The following is a 21,847-nucleotide window of genomic DNA, read 5'->3' as shown; positions in this document are numbered from 1 at the left end:
ATTATTATATGATGTAACATAACTGGGCAAAAGAGTGAGTTTGATATACCGAGTAATAATACCACCACCCAAAAAAAAAAAATCTGTCCATGCATTAAGTTATTTTGCACACACACACAGGTGCAAAAACAATACCCTGCTTGCATGGATTTGCCGGGGTGAAATAATTGAGGGGTGACATGCTGGGACTGTACTGTAGCGGTAGAGGGTGAAAAAACGTCAACACTGAAAAACTAATGAAAAGCAACAACGCCTGCAGCTACTGATCAGGTATTTCATTTCCCGGAGCCAAATGAGAGGATCCCAGCTAAGCTCATGCGAATTGAAAGCCTCTTTCGCCTCACTCTTTCCTATCTTTGCTGATTCAAACCCCACAGAAATGACTCCCTTTGGTCCCACAATCACGTACCCTGAAAACAAAGTGATGCTGGTGATGCCGCTGCAAAACATCAGCAGTCTCATTTCATGGTGGCACATGCACACACTCAGGCCCCATGTCCTCACCATAGCAGAGGCACTCCCATTGCGACATTATACTCCTTACTTATTTATTAGCTCTGATTCAATGCAAATAGTTCCTCTTATTGGTGTAATTATTATTGGTGTCAAGATTTTACCTTATTCCTCCATTTCCTCCACCCACAGCGGGCTGCCCAACATCACCATCAGAAAATGACATCAAACTATGCAGTCCACCACATCTTACAATAATTGATTCAGTCAGCACCTTCGAACATCGTTCATTCACAATATCTGTTTTCAATCAAGCATCTTCTCCTCATCTACTCTGTCACATTCACATTCTTTGGGAAAATCTCGGTGTAGTATATCAGTTTTGCTGATTATTTCCTCTGTAACTCACGGAAAACCAGTGTTGTGTATGATGTCAGCACACTAGTGTGTGTCAGACAGAACCGAAGTGACTGTGACATCCCTGCTGATTTTACTGCGGCATGATTCCTAATCAAGGCTCTTTCTTGCCAGAACAGATGGAATTGCATGAGTGGGCAACCCAATTTTCATCTCATCTTCTGACATCCCAGACGACGATGTGTGGATGAAACACGCTCCTTTATTGTTTTCATCCTTTGTGTCAGTCCTCATAATCAAGGCAGCTGCTACATGAAGTGAAATATATTTTTTTTAATCAAAAGAGGAGAGCTCTTGAATATAAGTTCTAGATAAAGTAATTTTGATCAAATAGAGCTAGATTGTGAGGTTAAGGTAAACTAAGCTGTTTAACTGTTCAGCACCATTATTGGTCTGTAACATAACTTTGTCAACTTTGCTGGTATTAACGGAAAAGGTTGTGGTTCGAAGTTAGCATCAGTGTGACTGTCACATGATAAATGCAGTGTTTGACAGGAGGATTAATAAAGCACATACTGATAAGTGAAAGACTAAAGATATTAATTCAGTCTTGATTTCAGTTGTCTAGATCAAAAAGCCTTTGAGCTTTTAGAGGCATTGACAGAGAAACAACAAGAGACATTGAACATATTTTCAAACAACAGATATCAGTATCAATACTGAAAATGTTTTCTCCCTCTCTTTTGGCCTGAAATGAATGTCAGTGCACATACATGCGCGTGTGTAGTTGGTTCAGTTTGCAGGTTAGTGGCTGTTGGCTCGAGATGTAAAACCACAGTTTGATGGTGGAAAAAATTATTATTATTTTTATGCAATTTGTTGTATTTTGGTGTTATGGTGCTGCTTGTATGCGCATGTAATCATCCTGCTATGTGTTCACATCAGGTTCCTATCTGCATAACGACCAGTGTACAACTGTTGTAGATGGGAAGGTCGTAACTGTTAATGTTGTGGTAAAAGTATATTTATTATTTTGTTTTTGTGATTAGCTTAAATTTATTTTCCGTAACTCTCTCTTGTCTTTTGTGTGTGTGTGTGTGTGTGTGTGTGTGTGTGTGTGTGTGTGTGTGTGCACCAGGGTGGGGCAGTGCTCAACACAAAGATCATCATTGGATAAATGTCGCCACCTCCTGGATATAAAATGTAAATAATAAAGTAGTCAGTAGCATCTGATACAGTTTATTGCTTCCTTGTGGCTGCCACTCGGACTATGAACTAATGCTTGTCTTACCAAGTTCCTTTGGCAGCATCATAATACACATTTCGCCAACAAAATGAACCCATAACTCATGAACCCGTGATCACATATTTGGAAAATGACCAAAATGCTGTCCTTTCTTCAGCGAATGATTGCCGGCTACCTCCCATACAGTTTCTGATCACCTGGTGATTCCGATGATAGTTTTTTTACTTGGGATCTAAAACAAGCAGCTGCAATGATCTTCTGATAGCAACTGCATCTGCTGAGTGTTTGACCTCACCTAAAGACAGAGGTTTTCTGTTCTTCCCCAAGGGATTTGATTCTCTATCAACAAGTTAAGTGTCTGCTGTAATAAGCTGATCTATTCTAAGCTCCTTTGTTTTTGACACGTTGAGGTGGAGGAAGTTTTCATCCCAACAGTCAGTAAAAGTAGGGGAGGGTGCTGCCATGGTCTGACTGAAGCCTGAGGGAGACCATAATATGACCATCATTTCAAAACCATGTCTCCAGTGCTGTGCAGGGCAAAACGTGTCAGCCCGTTTGATTTGTCATAAGGTCACGTGGTTGTCTGTAATCCTGCTCGAACTACCTGTAGGGTTATTACAAGTTATTACATTTGCACAGGTGGACTTATTAAGAGGGTAGAGCATGTTTTCTTCCTGTGTGAAGCAAAGATAGAAGTCGTTTCTTTTGTACAATTGAAAATGTGCCTTAATTGTTTGTGTTGTTTTTTTTAAAGAATTCAACAGGTGGATTGACGCAAAGAGCGCGCACCGGAAGTCCCGCCCCTCCGCCTGCGACTGCGCCTTCGCCGGGGCGTTCGTGTGAGAGAGCCACGATGGCACCGACCGACCGCGACACACTGGAGAGGCAGACGAGCGACATCATCAGATGTCTGCTCGAGGACGAGCACGTCCTCAGCTGTCGAGGGTTAGATGCGTCTGTGGAGATTGACAGCGCGGGTTAGTTTGTTCATGTGTGTTTCTACCCCCCGCTGCCGATATACTGTCAATGTACACACGTACACGTTTGTCCGTGTGTACATTTGTCTGACGTCAGCTACAGTTCGTGCACTTTCGTTTTTGAGTCGACCGGAGGTCGGAGGTGTTTCTGTGGCGGCCCCTCCGAGTCCAGACGAGACAATGCAGGTGCTGCGTCGCCGGGTGTGGTGTGTTTCTTTGTTACCTTGTTGCGTTCATGCCACGTTCACATCGCACCGATAAAATCGTAATCCCGAGCAGCCGATTGCGCTTTGGTTAGAAACGAACTTCTTCAAACGATAACGCAACAACGGAAGGTGTTTCAGGGTCATTTAAGCCTGCTATCACGGACTGACTGTGTGAGCAACCAAGGAAGCTTCTCATCTGCACCATCTGTTGTTTGTTTGTTTGTTTCAGATCCATGTTTTGACCCAGTTCTGATAGCTGATAAACTCAGAGATGTGGCTGATTCCCTGAATGACGACGTCACATTTAGAGCTGCATTAAATGACCTGAAGAGAGCAGCAGCACAAGAGGTACACACGCACGCAAGGAGTCTGTTTGACATGTGTATGTTTTCTACAAATAATCAAATCAAATTCATGTCTTCTCTACTTTATAAAGCCTATGGTAATACTGAAAATTGTGGCATGAAGACACCATCATTTAGTTTGCTACTCCATGTGTGAGTTGAGCCTTTCTAAAGAGGTTGACGTGGACAATTATAAACCGTTTATGTCTTTATGTTGAACTTCCTGCTCAGTCGTATCTTGATCCCTGTCTCGTGCCTCCCCAGGCCGCAGAAGCAGCGTTCAGCCATGGTGTGGAGGCCTTGTGCAAGACTCGGGTCTCTCAGGGGGCTGAAGTGGCTCAAGAGATGCAGCTCATCAGGGCCTCGGTGGATTTCGGGCTCTATATTAAAAAGTCCTACCCAGAGCTAAAAAATAAAGTCCAGAGTGCCATGACGTCATTCCTCAACAGGCGTGTTGGTACATGGGTGGCTGAGCAAGGTGGATGGGTGAGTGTTAGTCAGATCAACTGTAAAAATGTAATGGCTTATCAGCACTTATTAAATTGAATTGCATCTCTTCCACTTCCTTCATGACACCAACTGTCAGTTTCTTTCTTATGAAATGAAAACAGCTCTGAACTTTGAAGTTGAAAATCATGCCAGAAGTGTCTGATGAGCATTTTCTCACAGATATATTGCTGACATTGGATTTGCTGAATTGTATTTCTTTTAAATCACCAGTACATGAAACAACATGCCCTCACAAATAAGAGCTTTTTTTACGATCTGAATGCCCACTTGATGTGTCATTTTAATCCTTTTTGAGAAACTGAAATTCACAGATTACGTGTCTCTCTGAATGTGGCATGTGCCTTGCCTTAATACTGCAACCAGTCACTACTTCAATACAGTGAAAACAACCCTATTGCAGTACCTTTAGTCTAACTGTACAATGTAAGGTTGACAAACTATACTGTTCAAAATATGTTTTCACAAGAGGGACATCTGTAATATGCACCACAGTTGCATTATAGTTCTGTGTCCAATGCTTCACTCATGTGTCCACTTTAATTCTGAGTGACTGGGGAGTTTTATGACAGTCTATAATTTTGCTCTTGTGTGTTTTTTTTCTTTTTCCAGGATCGAGTAGCTGGTGTTTCAGACTGAATATCGCCAAACTACCCCCGTTGTTAATGAAGTACGCCTTCTCGAACAACAGCATTTCACCAGATGACATCGTAGAGTCACTGCATCAGTCAGTAATCTGTCTGGTCAGGGATATCATTCAGGCATATGTCTGAATCTGATCATACATTAAGCTTTTTCATTACACTACAAGAACTTTGACGCATAAGTTTTAGTTTATACAATCTGGCGCTAATGTTCAAGTGATGCAAGCGAACGTCACAGGTCAAGGAGTTGACTTGCACTCTATGCACTGCATGGGTTAACTAATAATTGGGATTTAGACATGTAGGTTATTATCACTCAGTCAATTATTTACATAGTCAATCTCAGAAAAATCACACAAACCACTAATATAAAACATGATATGACAAAATGTATTCTACACTAGGTCAATTCTTTTATTGGCTTTAAAGTTGTCTCCTAAGTAATCAGAGTTTTTTGCTACAAGATTTATTTTTCAATTTTATTCTCGTCGGTTATTCTTAAAATGCCAAAAATACTTTTAGTGATTTATTGTAATTTCAACTGTGATAAGTAACAGCATTAAAACCAGCACGTTCCCATCCATACGTATCTAAACTATGTATTCAATCAGGATAAGCCATTTTTGCGCTCGGTCAAGCTATAAATGTTAACGGACTCATACATCAGTTTTCTAGTCTTATAGACCACTTAAAGCGCTTTACAGCACAAGGCACATCATTCATACATATGAAAAAGAACTTGAATTTGTTTCCAAAATAAAATACGGGTATTTTTATATCTTAAGCTATCACACCGTGATATTCCGAAACACGCGTTTCGGAAACATTTTACATGCGTTTGTTAACATTGAACTAGAAAGCAGTGATGCATTAAACAGCAATGGTGGTTTGCACGCGACAGCGACGCAGTGAAGCGCACCAAATCATTTAAAAAAATGTTTCACAGGCTGCTGTGTTTTCATTTCTAGTTTTTTGTCACCTTTTGTAATGATTTCAATAAAAATGTAAACATCCTTTAAAAATGTGATCTTGATTTAAAATGTCTCCACAGAACTGTGTTGCTGCATGTGTTGTTTCGCTTCTGGGTAGTAACCAGCAGAGTGCAGCACTGAACACAGTCATTAGACACCAGCGAACCAAACAAGCCCAGACCTCATTTTCATGCAGTGTTGGCAAGTTTATCTCCCTTTTAGCAAACTATTCTACAGGTCTCTGAGATTTCAGACTTGTATTTTATATCCATTAATTTGAACGAATGGAAAACATTTATTCAAAACCAATATATTCATGAATATATTGATGAATGTGAGATAAGCCACCTCAGCATCAGGATGATTGAACACTTCCTCTTATCCCACCTCCTCTATCAAGGCTTTAAATGAGTTTGCATTACTCTTCGTGAACTTAGGAAATTTTATCCTCGCATCAGGTTTTTCAGTTTTGATAGTTTTAAATTAAAAAAAAGATCAGTTTACAATAATACACAGTTGATTATATGCTGAAAATGAGTTGTAAATATAGCTTGTTGTCAATCAATATGGCAGATGTGTTGATTATCCAAGTTGTGAGGGACGATAAAAGCAACCAATTCTGACACTTCCCTTTAAAAGTACTAGAACTTGGTATTTCTATGAAAAGTGATTGACTTCAATTTTATATAAATTGATGCTCAATTCTCTTCTGTCAATAAACTGTCGACAAAGGCTGAAACTCCACCTCTCGTGTACATTTCTATGTGAATGCACAGCATTATACTAAGGTGCAGAGTAGAAGGATACTATATTATCGCAGAGCCATAATTTTGATAAAATCAAGAACTGAAAATGTAAGTTTTAAAAACATATGTGTTGGAAGGTTATAATGTATTAAAAACATTACAAGAGTTAAACAAAACATTTTTGGGCTGTAGATAATGGTAGATCCAATAGGCGCTGATTGTCAATCAAAAATGTATTTGAGTACTCTTCAGCAATTTCTCTCCATAAAAGCCAAATTTCATGCTGCTATTGCAGAACAGCAAACTGGACCTGTGCTTCATCAAGTCTTTTCTCTTTTGTCGGGATCACAAAGTTCACACTGTGGTATAAAGGCACATGACTGTAGATTTTTACAGATGTGAGAAAGGAGGAAAGTCAAGGGTGCACATCAATATGTGAATTTCTTGCTGTCAGTCTTGACACACACATACCGAATACCTCCGTCATAAAAGTCTGAAGTCACATGAATTTGCTTGCATGTTCTTGCCTCCATTACAAATCTTTGACTTTACTGTACAAATATTTTTTTGACTTGAAGTGATACAAAGCTGTTGCATTCTTTGTCCAGCAGATATCCACTCTCAAAGTGCAGATTTGCACATTATCACTTCTCACTGCTGCCGTTTGGCAGTCTGCTCCCACTAACTGAGACATGAAGGTGATGGAACCCAGTGGGGAGGTGCATCCAGCAATTGTGTTTCCTGTGTTTCCATTTAAAAGTGCTATAACCATAATGCTTCATTCCATTTATCTAATTTCTCTCCTCTCACCCCAACCAGTCGAGGAAGACGGCTGCCCACTCATGGTGGCAACTGATCGGCTTCTATGTTGTAAGGTAATATGTCTTGAGATAATGCATGTTATGATTTATATACCTTACATGATATTATAGAGAATTATATAGAGGCAAAAACTGCACCATGCACCAGTGTTATATCAGAATAAATAAGTGAAAAACAAGAAACCATTCAGGATATAGAGCAAGTGCCAAGGAAAGCAAGGTGCTGGTGTCACAGAGGTTAATCCTGAGGTCCACTATGCTGCTTAACAAATAACCACTGATGGTGAAGTAAATGATGGAGCATCACTCTGTGATCCTGTTGAACTGGATCACCCTTTGCCTTGGCTGAGATCAAACCCAAAGTTCATTATATAGTGCTGAGGGGAAACTGCCTCACTGACCACCTGGCAGCCTTTACTGCCCCTGATGTCATGAGCAAAGTTGTGCACATCAATAGAAACCTGCCGTGAAGCTGGAAGAAGGGGAAGGCCATTGTTACCGTAACTGTGAGGTATTTTTCACTGCTTCTCCCCCTCGTTTGGTTCATGTTATAGCAGTGTGTCCTGAAGTATGTCTTAAAAGAAGAGAGGGAAACACTTGAGCTTGCACTGGGCTCATTTGAATCTGTTGACACAGATGACCTTATGGATGTGCTGAATGCACATGACTGCCTCTTTCTTGAAGGCACAACTGATATTAATTGACATCTTTCCTCTGCTTCCCTTGGGGGCAGATATCCTGTTTGGACAACCCACCACATTTCAGTTTCATTGAGACGTCTGCAATCCAGTGTCGACCTCAGCCACGTGACAGGTATGTGATGTATCAACTACCAAATCTACCCAGATCTTCTTATCTACAACTAGATTTCTAATGTAAGTCAGAAAGCTAATTTCAACCAATTTCAGCATGGGATTTTCTATTCATGACTAGTCAACGCAATTCATAAGCAAATCATTTCCAACTGTATGTGTGGACCTGGTTCAGTTTGAAAATGTTGTGTGGTCTCCTTGAGTGATCCAGCAATAAACAGGTTTTAATATGCATGTAACCATGATAATTCACAATGTCATGATAGTTAGTATATACTGCTCCTAATTGATTTTTATGTGCGTTAGGTCATTGTTAATGTTTGTAGGCTTTTAACATGATGAAGGCCTATTTTCTGATTAAACAACCTTGTTTTTACTACTTACTACTAATAAATATGAATTGGACATTTATAACTGGCTAATCAAATCAGCAAATTAGTCACTTTAGGAAGTAAATTGCTTACCTCTGTCCCCTATTCAAAACTCATTGGGACAGAATTCAAGTTCACTGTTTATGTTTGTGCTTATTTTTGCCACTATATAAACATCTGCTCCAGGAGTGGAACCATAAGCCACAGTAAATTTAACAGGCCTTCCTATCTTGATGTTGACTTTCACAGAAACTCTCAACTTCTGGTTCCCTTGTGTACAGAATAATCCTTCCATCCTTTCCCACCTCACTCCTTGAAATACTGCACCCTCAATACCCCCAACATCTTTTCACACAGGAGCCCGCTCTCTGCCGAGTCACAGAAGATTGCTGGTGCGCAGAAAAAATGGCCGAGTGAGTGTCAGAGATGCTTGGGTAGAAAGTAAGATGTTTTTGCCTTTATAACCCACAGAGTGGATTTTCATGCATCCTCCTGCTAGTGCCCATTCAGCATAATGAATATAAACCAGGCCTCACCATGCTGTGGCATGTTTTTCTCACTATTTGTCTTTGAGAGTCGGAAATGAGAAGATCCTCACACCTAATAGCTCCCGTTAAAGGGTTTATATCCTGTAGTGATATTTTTGAGCAAAAGACTCTTCCTTTTCCCTGTGCTGACAACTACAATATGGAGAAAAGTGTTTATCCTGTGTGCGCTGGATTTTCCCCCAAATTTTGCAATTTTTGTCAGTGTCCCAAAAAAATCGAATGAGGTGCTTGGATTTCCCGGAGCGTCCACTCAACCAACAGCTGTAAGAAGACACACCAGATATATTCAGCTGTTTGCTCAGTGAGGTGAATTTTATACATTTATACTGTACATACATTAGTGAAATACATACAATATCAGCAGTGGCAGATCGTTTTGAAAAGAAAAACGAGTCCCTTTAAGTCAGACCTGTAACAAAAATGACAGAGGATTTAGTGAAGCTGCACTAGTAAACCCTAAGTTTGAAAAATTCACTGTGAAATCACCTGTGAGTAGAGGAAAGGGCCTGACAGATATTCCATAGATGTACATGAAAGCTTGTTCGATGGAGGAGCTACAACATCCTGTACATTCACAGTCTTCTATTGAACAGCACTGATGTTTAAAGGTACTTTTGGCTGCTGCATGGTTTGTACCATTGTCCATGTCCACAAACACCAAGATGAACATCAAGTATTTGTTTTATTTAACCACAGATGCTATTTTGAGCTACAACTATTAGCCAGTATTATTCATTCTGTCGGTCAGATGGACAACAACGTTTCCAAAAAAATGTTCACATGTGCTTATGCATCACAGTCAACGTGTGTAAAGACAATGACACTGATAAGTTACTGCATAACTTGACCATTAACGCAGCTGGTAAACCAGAGGATCATTGCACCAAATATCCTGGTTCTAACACCAACTGAGTCAATTAAATGTTTTTTATTTTTCAATCAATGCAGCCAATATACTACCTGTACCCTGGTCCCACTCAAAGTACCCCACAGGTTGTGCAAACGTGCAAAAGAAATGTTTTGCCCATCGGTTTACCAGATTCCTATCATTAGCACAATGCTTAATTGTTCTTTAGCTTCTTGTCTTCATTTTCTTTCCTTAAGGCCACAGAAATCAGCAAACATGAAGCACACATAAGAGGCTGAACTATTTAAGATCATTCACATGAACTATAGGCATGAGTTTTTGTATGGATAAAGATATACAGTACAAGATACGCTACTATTGTACCATGTGTGCTAGAGTTATACCGTACACTTACTGATTCAAGTTCAACAGGCTTGTGTTGAAACTGATGAGAAGCCCTTTGTCCCGTACAACATCATCATCTTTCAGTCAGTCAGCAGGGAAACACTGTCAGTCTTATCTGAATCAAAGTCTGATTTTGTCTGTTGAGCTACTCTCAATGCTGATTTTTCACTCTGTCCTCTTGAAGCATGTTGGATGGAAGAAATCAATCATTCCCCGATTATTTCCCTCGTTTGTTCAATCTCTCTGACATCCCTTGACGCCATTAAGGCCACTTTGAATGTTAATCCCTTAAGCGTGGACATAAAGTCAGAGTCCTTTCCATTCTGTAACCATCAGAGTGAAACTTTACAGTTACACGGCAGTAAAATATGTTGGCAAAGCTCACAAATCCTCATCATCTTCATCGATCCGCTTCATCCTACTCTCATAACCTCTCTGGCTCCCTTTTTGAGGAAACCGACCAACTGGATCCTGACAAAGGAAGTACTGTTTCCAGATTTTTTGGAACGCTGTGCGGAATTTCTTGATGCGGAAAGCATAAATGATGGGATTGACGGCCGAGTTGCCGTGGGTAAGGATGATGGCAATGAAGAGGAGGTACTCTGGATTGTAACAGGTAGGGCAGAAGAGGGTGATGCAGTTGAGGATGTGAAGAGGAAGCCAGCTGACTGCGAAGAGGAAAAGGACAAGGGCAAGCGACTTGGCCAGCTTTAGCTCCTTGCCGAAGTATCGTTTCGGGTCTATGTGGCTTGCAGTCACCTACAGAAAGATAAAGTGGAAGGATTTAAACAGAGCTTTGGTCTAATCATTTCACATTAAGTCTGTTTTCATATAAAACTGTTTTTGGTTGCAACCAGGGTTGTCCTACACACGAGTCTCACCTTCTTGTTGAGCTGCTTGTGAATCATGTAGAAAATCTCAACATAGATGGCCAGCATGAGCAGCAGAGGGGGCAGCACCCAGCCGAAGAAGTTGAAATAGACCATGTAGTCCATGCTGATGACTGTCTCCCACTTGCAGGTCACCAAGGGGTCGTCAGCGGTCAGGGAGCCGTTGTCACGGAGATGCTGCAGGTTATTCCAGCCGAACATAGGCGTGAGGCCAACTATGAAGGACACCAGCCAACACAACAACACGGCCGTGCCGGCTCGCCGAGAGGTTACGACCCGCTTGTAGCTATGGCAACAAGGGAGAAGATAAAGTGTTAAAGGTGACATACTATGCAAAAATCACTTTTTCAGTGTTTGGCAAATAAATGTCTGTATCTCTGGAGTCTGCCAACCAACAAACTGTGAAAAAAGACCACCCTGTGGTTTTATTATGAGGTGGCTAAACCCTTCATTGTGGCTCTGAACATCTGGTTCAGATTTCTCTCCCACTCTGATGTCAAAGTTCAGATTCTCCACTGCTCTGGTGAAGGAGCGTGATATTTCCTACACATTTTGAAGCCGGTTGACCAATCACAACAGACTGGGCCAGCTGGCCAATCAGAGCAGACTGGGGTTTATCGGGAGGGCGGGGCTAAAAGAAATCCAGGCGATTTAGACAGAGGGTGAAAAGAGGAGCTGCGGGAATGGGCAGAATTAGAACACTGATGCCTTTTCTGAATATTAGAGCATGTAAACATTTCAAGTGGTAACCCAAATTAAAAGTATGAACCTGAATATGAGCCTAATATGTCACCTTTAAGAAGAAAACCGACGAATAAATGATAATATTTTTGCCAAATGGAAATATCATTAACATCAGTTAATGTGGTCCATATTAAGTATTAATGGTTTTACCTTTCATGCCATCTTGTTGTATCTTGTTTTAGGTAATTTAATACAACAGCCAAATCGTTATCAGGATATCAACACATTTTTTTGTTAGACTGTATCTCGGAGTGTTGTTTCGACTTTTAAAGCAAGACTGTGTAACTTTTTTTTGAAAAACGTCCCCCTGTTGCAACATGTAACTATTGGGCTGATGGTAAATGATGAAACATTGAGCAGCAGTAGCAACAACATTCTTTAGAAATGTGAGTTATAGAGTAAAATCTTGCTTAGGTTTGCTATGGTTATCTAACATTTGCAGCAACTATAAGCTACTGATCATCTGAGGGTCTTTAATTGAGTGAATTATTGGTTATGAATTAAATGTTTTTTGTGTTACTGTCAAGTCACACAATTCTGCTTAAAGGTTTCAGTTTGTCTTGGACTACAAAATGTTCTGGTTATGATATCCTGTAATTCCCCGTCTCATTACGGTCTGGTGGCATAGCAGCAGTTGCACTACCTGTTAAATCTTCTTCTGGAAATTCTCTGCTGCATTCTTCGGAAAAAAAAATTCAAATGTCAAGCATAAATAACATGATAAGTCTGCCTTTCAAAGGAGACACACTGTTGCAACAGAATTGTCTGCAATTCTTTGGTATTTTTATTAGGATGTCAGCAGTCCTGTAACCCACACAATATTCTGCTGTCGGACAGCTCAGAGACTCAGTCATTGTCGAAGGTTTACTGGTGGACTGGTGATTCTTCTCTTCAACCCTCCTTTCTAAACAGCAGGAGCTGACTCAAGCTGACGAAAGGAGAACTTTCTCCCTCTCACTCTCTTGCGTTTGACAGGAACATATTTTTTCTGTCTCTCCTATCAGGCTTGCTCGCTGGCTAACACAGAAGCACACATTGCTGAAAAATGTTCCAGAGCCAAACTTTCATTTCTTCTTTTTTCCCCTTCTTGCTTAATCCCGATTTGCCGTTGCCTCATGCTGTCATATAAAGTGTACACACTCAGAGTTTGGCCAGAGTGAGCCATATGTGCAGTCAGCTTTTGTACCCTCCTTACTGACTCTGTACAGCTGCTTGAAAAGCTCGGCTGTCTGTTTGCATACAGATCAGCTGTATCGTCTGTAAAAAGAAATGACTTTCTGGGCTGGACTGAGGTCCATCTATGTCAGTGCTTTCCTGTGGAATTGTGAACCTTGTGCCCCACCTGCAAATCCTATCCTCCCCAGCGATATGCTATACTCGGGATATTTTTAAATCTCAGACAGACCACCCTTATCTTCACAGTCTGCTTCCAAACCACCTCTGCTATAAAAAGCAATTGGTGCTTGTTAAACTGAGTCTCTCCAAAGTCCCCGGGGTGGTGGTGGTGGTGGGGGCACACATTTTCTGAACTCATATTTTTACTTTTTAAACTTAAAGGTGTTTATTTTTTCAGATGGTAGTCTCTTGCTAAAATGGATCATTGCTGAGCTTGAAAAGAATTTTCTCCGATTTGTGAATCTATAAAAGGTGCTTACTTTTTGTTTTTGAAGAGCACGTACTATTTCTGTTACAAATGCCAGCCATCAAGGGAAATATTTCGGCACTTGAAACAGTCATGAACAAAAAAATTATAATTAAATCAAAAAGGGTTGAGAAATCCTGCAATACACTGGTAAACAACTAGTAAACTGCTTATATTCATAAAATACACAGTCAATTTTAAATGTTTCCTGTGTAGTGTGTGTGTGTGTGTGTGTGTGTGTGTGTGTGTGTGTGTGTGTGTGTGTGTGTGTGTGTGTGTGTGTGTGTGTGTGTGTGTGAGTGAGTGAGTGAGTGAGTGAGTGAGTGAGTGAGTGAGTGAGTGAGTGAGTGTGTGTGTGTGTGTGTGTGTGTGTGTGTGTGTGTGTGTGTGTGTGTGTGTGTGTGTGTGTGTGTGTGAGTGAGTGTGTGTGAGTGTGAGTGTGTGTGTGTGAGTGAGTGAGTGAGTGAGTGAGTGTGTTGTTTGCCAGTTTAAGAAATTATGCACTCCATCAACCAGCCACCATGAGCCTATTGTCCAGTCATGCATTTTCTGCCAGACTCTCACAAGCTTACTGTTGAATGAGCCAATCACCTGAGGTGGAAACTTGGAGTTTTGAGTTGAATTATGGTGATGTGAGCCAAAAGCAAAAGTGCAAAGATTACAATGACATTCCCGTTTTTGAAAATCTTCTGCTCTACACGTCAGATCGCTGAAATACCACAACGCCGTGATGTTGCCTCTAACCAATCAAGACCATGAGTGCAACATGTATGACTTCCACCTGCTTCGTGCACATGTTTATGTCTTTTCTGGGGAACAGCTTATATCTCCACATGTGAAATTGAACATTTTCAAAAGTGCCAAATGATCTTGGAACCTACTTTAGTCCTTCGGGCATTCTGATTTATATCCTATCTATAATAAATAATCTATCTATCTATATTGCATGTCTCCCGCCGAAAAAACATTCATCCTAAAACAACCCTTTAGTCTAATTTTTAGATGGAATACTGCAAGATTTTTTTAAGTTTAAAGTACAATCACAATAACATCATATGCTTACGTTATTTATTTATGAATTTGTTTCTGGGAAAAGGGCATGCAATTAACATGATGTGCTGTTTTCCTTCTGCACCTCCTTTTCAATCGTGATATTTGTATGACCGTAGGGAAAATGATGTGCTGGAAATGTACATTAATGAAAAAGAATAAATGAATGAATGAAAGTTTTCATGCGAATCATACAATCGGCTTAATATTAGTCTTAAACAAGACTGACATGCAATTTCCATGGTAGCAGGGAGATGTCAAAAACAGTCCCGACACAAGGCTCCTTGTGGGTGAGACGACATATGGAAAACTATAGGAATTCCCCTTCAGACCTACCTCATGGGTATTTTGACCCTCAGGTAGCGGTCGATGGCGATGGCCAGCAGCGCCAGGATTGAACTTTGCGTGAGGACGAGCACTGTGCAGGTGCCCAGCAGGCAACTGTAGGCGTGCGCCTTGAGTCCGATGCTGATGGTTATGGCGAGCGGAATGACGAGAGCCCCGACCGCAATGTCAGCCAAGGCCAGGGAGACGATGAAACAAAACGTGGTGTCCCTCAGAGACCTGTTAATGCGCACAGCCCAGACCACCATCACGTTGCCGATGACCGAGGACACGGCGATCACCACCTCCATCCCGATGTAGAGGGCTTGATAGGGAGACAGACCCGAAGTCATGATCGCGCAGGCGGGACGAGTGTGCGCTGCGCGGAGATGGAGGAACAAGCGAGGCTCGTCGGGGGAGTTCCCTGTTGGAGTCTGGTGCCGACCGACCGACCGAGGCTTGTTGTTGTGTCCCACGGAGGTAGAGGTGATGCGTCTTGTCTGTTGCTCTAAAGGATTTTAGTATTCATTCCAGGGCATCGAGCTGCGCAAAAGACGCACAACTTGGTCTCCATATGTCTATATATATATATGTGTGTGCGCTGAGTCCGAGATCGAAGCTGTGCTGGCAGGACGGAACAGGGACGGAGCAGGAATACTGAATGAGTCCCTGCTCCCCAGAGAGCAGGGCAGTGCTGCTTCCCTCGGTGTCAGGCATGTGTCAGAGACACACACACACACACACACACACACACACACACAAGTCCCAAACGTTCCCAAAAGTTGCGTCATCTCGATGAGTTCATTTCACTCACGCATTGCGCGCGCACAAGGAGATGCAATGGTTCATTTCCTTTGCGTAATGATTTCTTATGAAATTAATAATTCCAGTTTAGATGCAGCGTGTGAGTAACATGGAAGTTCCGGTGAATGTTAAAACCGCCTTCTTTCTTCAAAGTCATGTGTGACTGTAATCTCATCCTCTGTGGGAGTAGACACACTGTCCCACGAGGAGGAGAACGTTTGCGACCCTGATGCTCCTATAAGAATGTAATAATAAAGTGGATTAACCCACCACTGATCTATGTATTTTATATTTTTCCTCAGTATGACTGTGGCTACAGACTGAAATGGAGGAGTAGGTGTAGAGTACAAGCCTGTGAAGCTTTGACACTCTGGAGAGGATGCACAGAAAGGGAGCTGGATGAAGACAAATGGACACAATGCTTCGTGTTGCAGGGGGACAATAAACAACAGCAGCTCGGTATCAGTGGAAAACAGCAGAACTCGGCTGCAAGACAAATGGACACGTGCAGATGCAAGTTTGACTCGAAAACAAGCTGAGTAAAACATGTGTTTATGTACACATGTGAAGCATGTACACTTGCAGTACACACATATACTCGTGCGGTGCCTTCATCTCAATTTTTGAGATTCGATTGGCAAAGGGATTGCAGCTTTTGAAAATACAAACTCACTGTCTCCTCCAACTGCTGACAGATAAAGATCTATATCCTCTAACCTGAAGGTCTTCCCCAAAGTATGATTTGTGTCTGACCACACCTTCAATCAGTCATTTGTCTGTAACGCCTTAGTAACTTTCATCAAGATCATTTCTACCACCACAAACCGTCAGAGTTGTTTAAACCAGGGACTCTGAATTTATAACCACTCTGAACCTAATTTACTTCGACATCCTGTCCTACTTTAGCTCTCTCTCGCTGATAAGCAAATATATATATATATATATATATATATATATATATATATATATATATATATATATATATATATATATATATTTCGCCCCTAAACCAGAAAGAATCCCAAAGAAATAAGGAGGGGGTGTTTGTAATCTCTTGGCTTTTTTAAACATAAGAATGTGCAATTTTGCTGAAGGTGCTACTCACAATTTTTTACAAACAAATCAGCAAGAACTTGATTGAACTGTCTCCCTTTTATCCCTTTTTTCTCTGTAGCGGGACCTTTGCTTGTCAGATACCGTTGATAGTTCTCATTCATTGACCCGTACAGGTGTGATGAGAGAACTGGATGTGCAACAAGTCACTTTTCTATAACCCTGACTTGGAATAACTCACTAAAAAGGCAACACGTTACAGCTCTCACCGCTTTATTTTATATTACAGCTTTAAAATGCAAACCTCGTCTTAATATTGTATAGGTCAAAAAGCAGATTGGTGTCAAGTGTGCCAAGCTTTGAACAAACTAGGATTTTTTTGGACCGGCTCCCTACAACTGAGAGACCAGACTGTACTGTACAAGGGTGATATCTCAGTAACTCTCTACTTTTTACTAAATCAAATAATTACTAATTAATACAAATACATTTTACCCTAATATTTCAATATAATTAAATTTGTTTAATTTCATCTATTTTTCTAAATTCTCTACTTATCTCTTTCGAATCAAATTTTTGGATCATCTTATGTTGCTCTCACATTTTGTCATGATACTTTTTATATCTTTTATAAGGCACATCAAATTGTCTTGCTGTTGAAATAACTTTGCAAATAAACTCGAGCAGCGTCGCTCTCATCCCCTGTTGCCAGTGATATGATCACTCTGCTCAATATTTATTCATCCTTTGTATGTTGGTTCCACGATTGACACAGTGTGGAAATGTCCTGGGGCTGAAAGCTAGTATCAGCTTAATGGGAGAATGGAGGCACAGTAGGTCCATAAAAATTGAAATTGGTAAGGCAAGATTATTACTCCTCTCTCACTTTGTTTCATAGCCTCATCAAATTGCATTCATTTATATCTGTTATACAGAATTGTTTCTCATTAGCTGCCAATACACATGTTGCAATTGAACAGTTCTGTAACCGAGTGTGTGCTCGTCCATAATCATACAAAATAAAAACTTGTTTAATTTGGCAGTAGAAAGAAAGAACACTTTTTGTATAATACAGGGGGCTCTCATAAATCATCTTTTACTCTTGAACATATAAAAATCATACAAAAACATACAAAAAACATGTAACAAAAACATAAATTCATGTCTATATGTGTCAATGCATTATTGATACACCTGACATTTAGGAGAACTGGTCTGACTTGGCCTATAATTTTGTTTTGAGATCTGTTATCACAGTATACGTCAATGTAAAACAATTCCGAAGAATACTGCGGTCCTGAATGCAAATCCTTCCCTCTGCCTTTCCAAGAACCTCCACAGCCTCGGTGAAAGCTTCCCAGCTCGCAGTGAGATCCATTGTGTAGAATTTGTGTGGTGGCTGTTGAAGCGTGATCATTTAGGGAGAGAACGTGCAGCTCCTCATCAACCCTCTCCATCACTGAATTGAGGGGATTGTTCTGACACTTTACTGCTGGGACGTCGAGCCTCGTATCACAAGCGCTTTGTTTGCTGACCTACAGGATGCAACACAACACAAGCTAAAACTGAAATATGCCACACGTGCAAAAGTCAGGCAGCAGATAGTGACAATTAATCACTCTGTTGAATCCTTAACTAATCAATAAACACCCCAAATCTCGCGCTCAGGGTTCACTGGGTCACAAACTTGTTTAGTTGCATATTTGTGAGGGCCCCCCCCCCCCCCCCCTTGAAATATTGATGCTCAGTAGTTGCTCTGCAATATCAAAATTAGTAGGAAACAAACACACCAACTATAGAGCCAGATATTAATGATGTTGTATTATTTTGTTGAGAAACAAATGCATACTAGTGAGGGCCAAGATGAACCTTTTCTACTGGAAATACAAATCGAGTTTACACTGGTCCATGCCGCCTCCTGGAACATCCAACACTAACAAAACCTCTCTCTTTCTCCTGCCTTGGCTCTTATGTTTTATCAAAGTAACTGCCGGCCATTTCAGTGAAAGCACATGCAGCCTTTAATGGTGTTACAAAAGTTAATGGAGTAATGCCTGACTTCAGTGTTAAGCAGTGCAGGTCTCTCACTAAAATTGTGTGCACTTGCTGCTGACACCATACAATACAACAAACATGCACAAATCTACCGTATATACTCGACCCAGCTGCTGCTGCTGCTGCTGCTGCTGCTGAAAACCAGCTCTTGTGCACACTCGCCACCCTAAATAGACTCTTTCCAGTGTCAGAGCACAGACTTGTTGTCTGAACATATCATGTGGTCTGCTGTGTGCACTTCAAGATTCATACGGGTGAACAAGCCACAAGAAGACGATGAGAGAACAACAAATAAGAGTTATAAATGTGTGTGCAATGTGATACATATGTATGTGTTCAAAGAAACTGGTGAGGAAAGTGGTTTGGTCCATTTACATCAACAGCCTGAGGCCAGTTTTACTTCCTTATAATGTAAGAGTTAAGACATATTACTTGAGGATACAGGTATTTGTCAACGTACACTGTCTAATTTATCTATCCTACAAACTCTTTAGACAGACATGGGTTTGAGAAAGTAAGGACTTTAATGTGATTCTATGATAAATCGCTGTCCTCAAAATTGTATCCCATCACATTGGTCTGTTGGGATTGTGGATGTAAAAAATACTTGGCCTGGTGTGTGTGTGTGTGTGTGTGTGTGTGTTTCTTTGTCCCTGCTCTGTACTCGCTGGTTGTGGCCTCTGGTTCACCTGCAACTCATCTCATCTCATCTCATCTTCAACCGCTTATCCGTGGTCGGGTCGCGGGGACAGCAGCTTCAGTAGGGGGCCCCAAACTTCCCTTTCCCGGGCCACATTAACCAGGTCTGACTGGGGGATCCCGAGGCGTTCCCAGGCCAGTGTGGATATATAATCTCTCCACCTAGTCCTGGGTCTACCCGAGGTCTCTTCCCATCTTGACCTGCCTGGAACACCTCCCAGGGGAGGCGTTCAGGGGGCATCCTTACCAGATGCCCGAACCACCTCAACTGGCTCCTTTCTACGCAAAGGAGCAGCGGCTCTACTCTGAGTTCCTCACGGATGACTGAGCTTCTCACCCTATCTCTAAGGGAGACACAAGCCACCTTTCTAAGGAAACCCATTTCGGCCGCTTGTACTCGCGATCTCGTTTTTTCGGTCACGACCCATCCTTCATGACCATAGGTGAGGGTAGGAGCAAAGATCGACCGGTAGATCGAGAGCTTTGCCTTCCGGCTCAGCTCCCTTTTTGTCACAGCGGTGCAGCAAAGCGAGTGCAATACCGCTCCCGCTGCTCCAATTCTCCGGCCAATCTCACGCTCCATTGTCCCCTCACTCGCAAACAAGACCCCGAGGTACTTAAACTCCTTCAGTTGAGGTAAGGGCTCATTCCCTACCTGGAGGAGACAATCCACCGGTTTCCTGCTGAGAACCATGGCCTCTGATTTTGAGGTGCTGATTCTCATCCCAACCGCTTCACACTCGGCTGCGAACTGATCCAGTGAGTGCTGAAGGTCACAGACCGATGGTGCCATCAGGACCACATCATCTGCCAAAAGCAGTGATGAGATCCCCAGCCCACCGAGCTGCAAGCCCACCCCACCACGACTACGCCTCGATATCCTGTCCATGAATATCACAAACAGGATTGGTGACAAAGCGCAACCCTGGCGGAGACCAACCCCCACCGGGAACGAGTCCGACTTACTGCCGAGAGCCCGGACACAGCTCTTGCTTTGAGTATACGTGACCTTGTAAATAGGGACCTGCTCGATCACCACTACTCTGCCAGAAAGTCGTTTAACCTTGCAGTACACACACTTCTGTCAACTCAGCTTCCCCTCATTTGCTCCAATTCTCTTTATTGTTTGTTAAATCACAGTGTTTCATTTACTCTGTGCTTCCTTCACTGTGTCTGTAATTTGAGTCAGGCTGTGGATGTGAATCCTAACATGGTCATCGTGTAGCCTTCAAACAGATTGAAGGCTCCCCTGCTTACAATAAATCCAGAATCTCCTGAGGCCCCCAGATCCCATTTCTAGACTTGTGTCAGTTCACTTGTAAGAACATGTTTTTGGATAATATATTGTTTAGATGATAAATGCCCTCTATCTTTTGAATGCCAATTTGGCCAAATTTAGAGAGAATATTACTTGGGAGAGTATCTTGGAGCGTTTTTTTCAAAGGTCAGGGTCAGCATAATTATGGTCTGAAATTAGGTCCTGCTATAAATTTAATAGTATATATAACATCTAGCAATATAATTAACCAATTAATATGATCGGGACCTATGTGTGGAAAAGGGCCACTGCTCTTCTGATGTGTCACATCAGTGGGTAACCAGACCTGTCCCTGTGTGTTCTTGTATCAATTAGTTTTTCAAAAGGTCCATAAGTTAACTGCTCATGTCTCGTAATGTCTCTGCTTTCACTTTATTGCAGTTTTTCAGCCAATGACGGTGTATTTTAATTTAAAAAAAACTCACCCAAAGCTTCGTTTACATTTTTTTTATTTCTGTTTATCGCTTGTTAATTGTCTCTATTAAGTGTCTATAACTTCTACTTAACTATGTATAACTTTTGCCATGACTGAAGCTGTGTGGATATTCCTCGGGGGCACGTCTGGCGTTTGCCTGCTTTTATTTGGAGTTCTGTTGAAAGTGACTATTTTGGCAGACCGGTGTGAGAAAATACCAAGTCTGACTTCCACCAAACATTTCCAGCTCATACCAGTAAGAAACGAATACAAATACACACAGTATGTTCACAAAGTTCCAAAAAGATATAACCAGCACAAATGGATATAGTTACAAAGCAGCTGATAAACAGAGCGGACCGACCATAAACAAAAATCAACTGACTGAGGACATAAATGGAGATACTAAATGCTCCTTCATTCTCTTGTTGCTGTCGTGCTCCATGAATATTGTGTGGGAGATACAAATCACAAAATGTAAATATTTTTCCCACTGACTGATACAAATTATTCACAGCAAGTTTCACTGTGTATTTTCTCTGTTGCACTTGACCGAGCGGAACACTCTCAGAGAAAAGTGTCTCATACCACTGTGTGA

At 41.5% G+C, this 21,847-nt stretch overlaps 1 protein-coding gene across 1 annotated transcript; it reads right to left on the bottom strand.

Moving 5' to 3' along the window:
- Positions 1-9,291: 9,291 nt before the first annotated feature.
- LOC118309645 (adenosine receptor A1-like) lies at positions 9,292-15,689 on the bottom strand. Its single transcript, XM_035632016.2, has 3 exons — positions 14,918-15,689; positions 11,137-11,431; positions 9,292-11,014 (listed from the first exon to the last, which is right to left on the bottom strand). The coding sequence occupies exons 1-3, from the start codon at positions 15,256-15,258 to the stop codon at positions 10,637-10,639; spliced, it is 1,014 nt and encodes a 337-aa protein (XP_035487909.1). The 5' UTR covers positions 15,259-15,689; the 3' UTR covers positions 9,292-10,636.
- Positions 15,690-21,847: the final 6,158 nt, after the last annotated feature.

This window comes from Scophthalmus maximus, chromosome 6 (assembly GCF_022379125.1).
Source record: "Scophthalmus maximus strain ysfricsl-2021 chromosome 6, ASM2237912v1, whole genome shotgun sequence".
Taxonomy (NCBI): Eukaryota; Metazoa; Chordata; class Actinopteri; order Pleuronectiformes; family Scophthalmidae; genus Scophthalmus; species Scophthalmus maximus.
The sequence above is the reverse complement of the archived record's forward strand: the minus strand, read 5'-3'. Positions and strand labels throughout refer to the sequence as shown.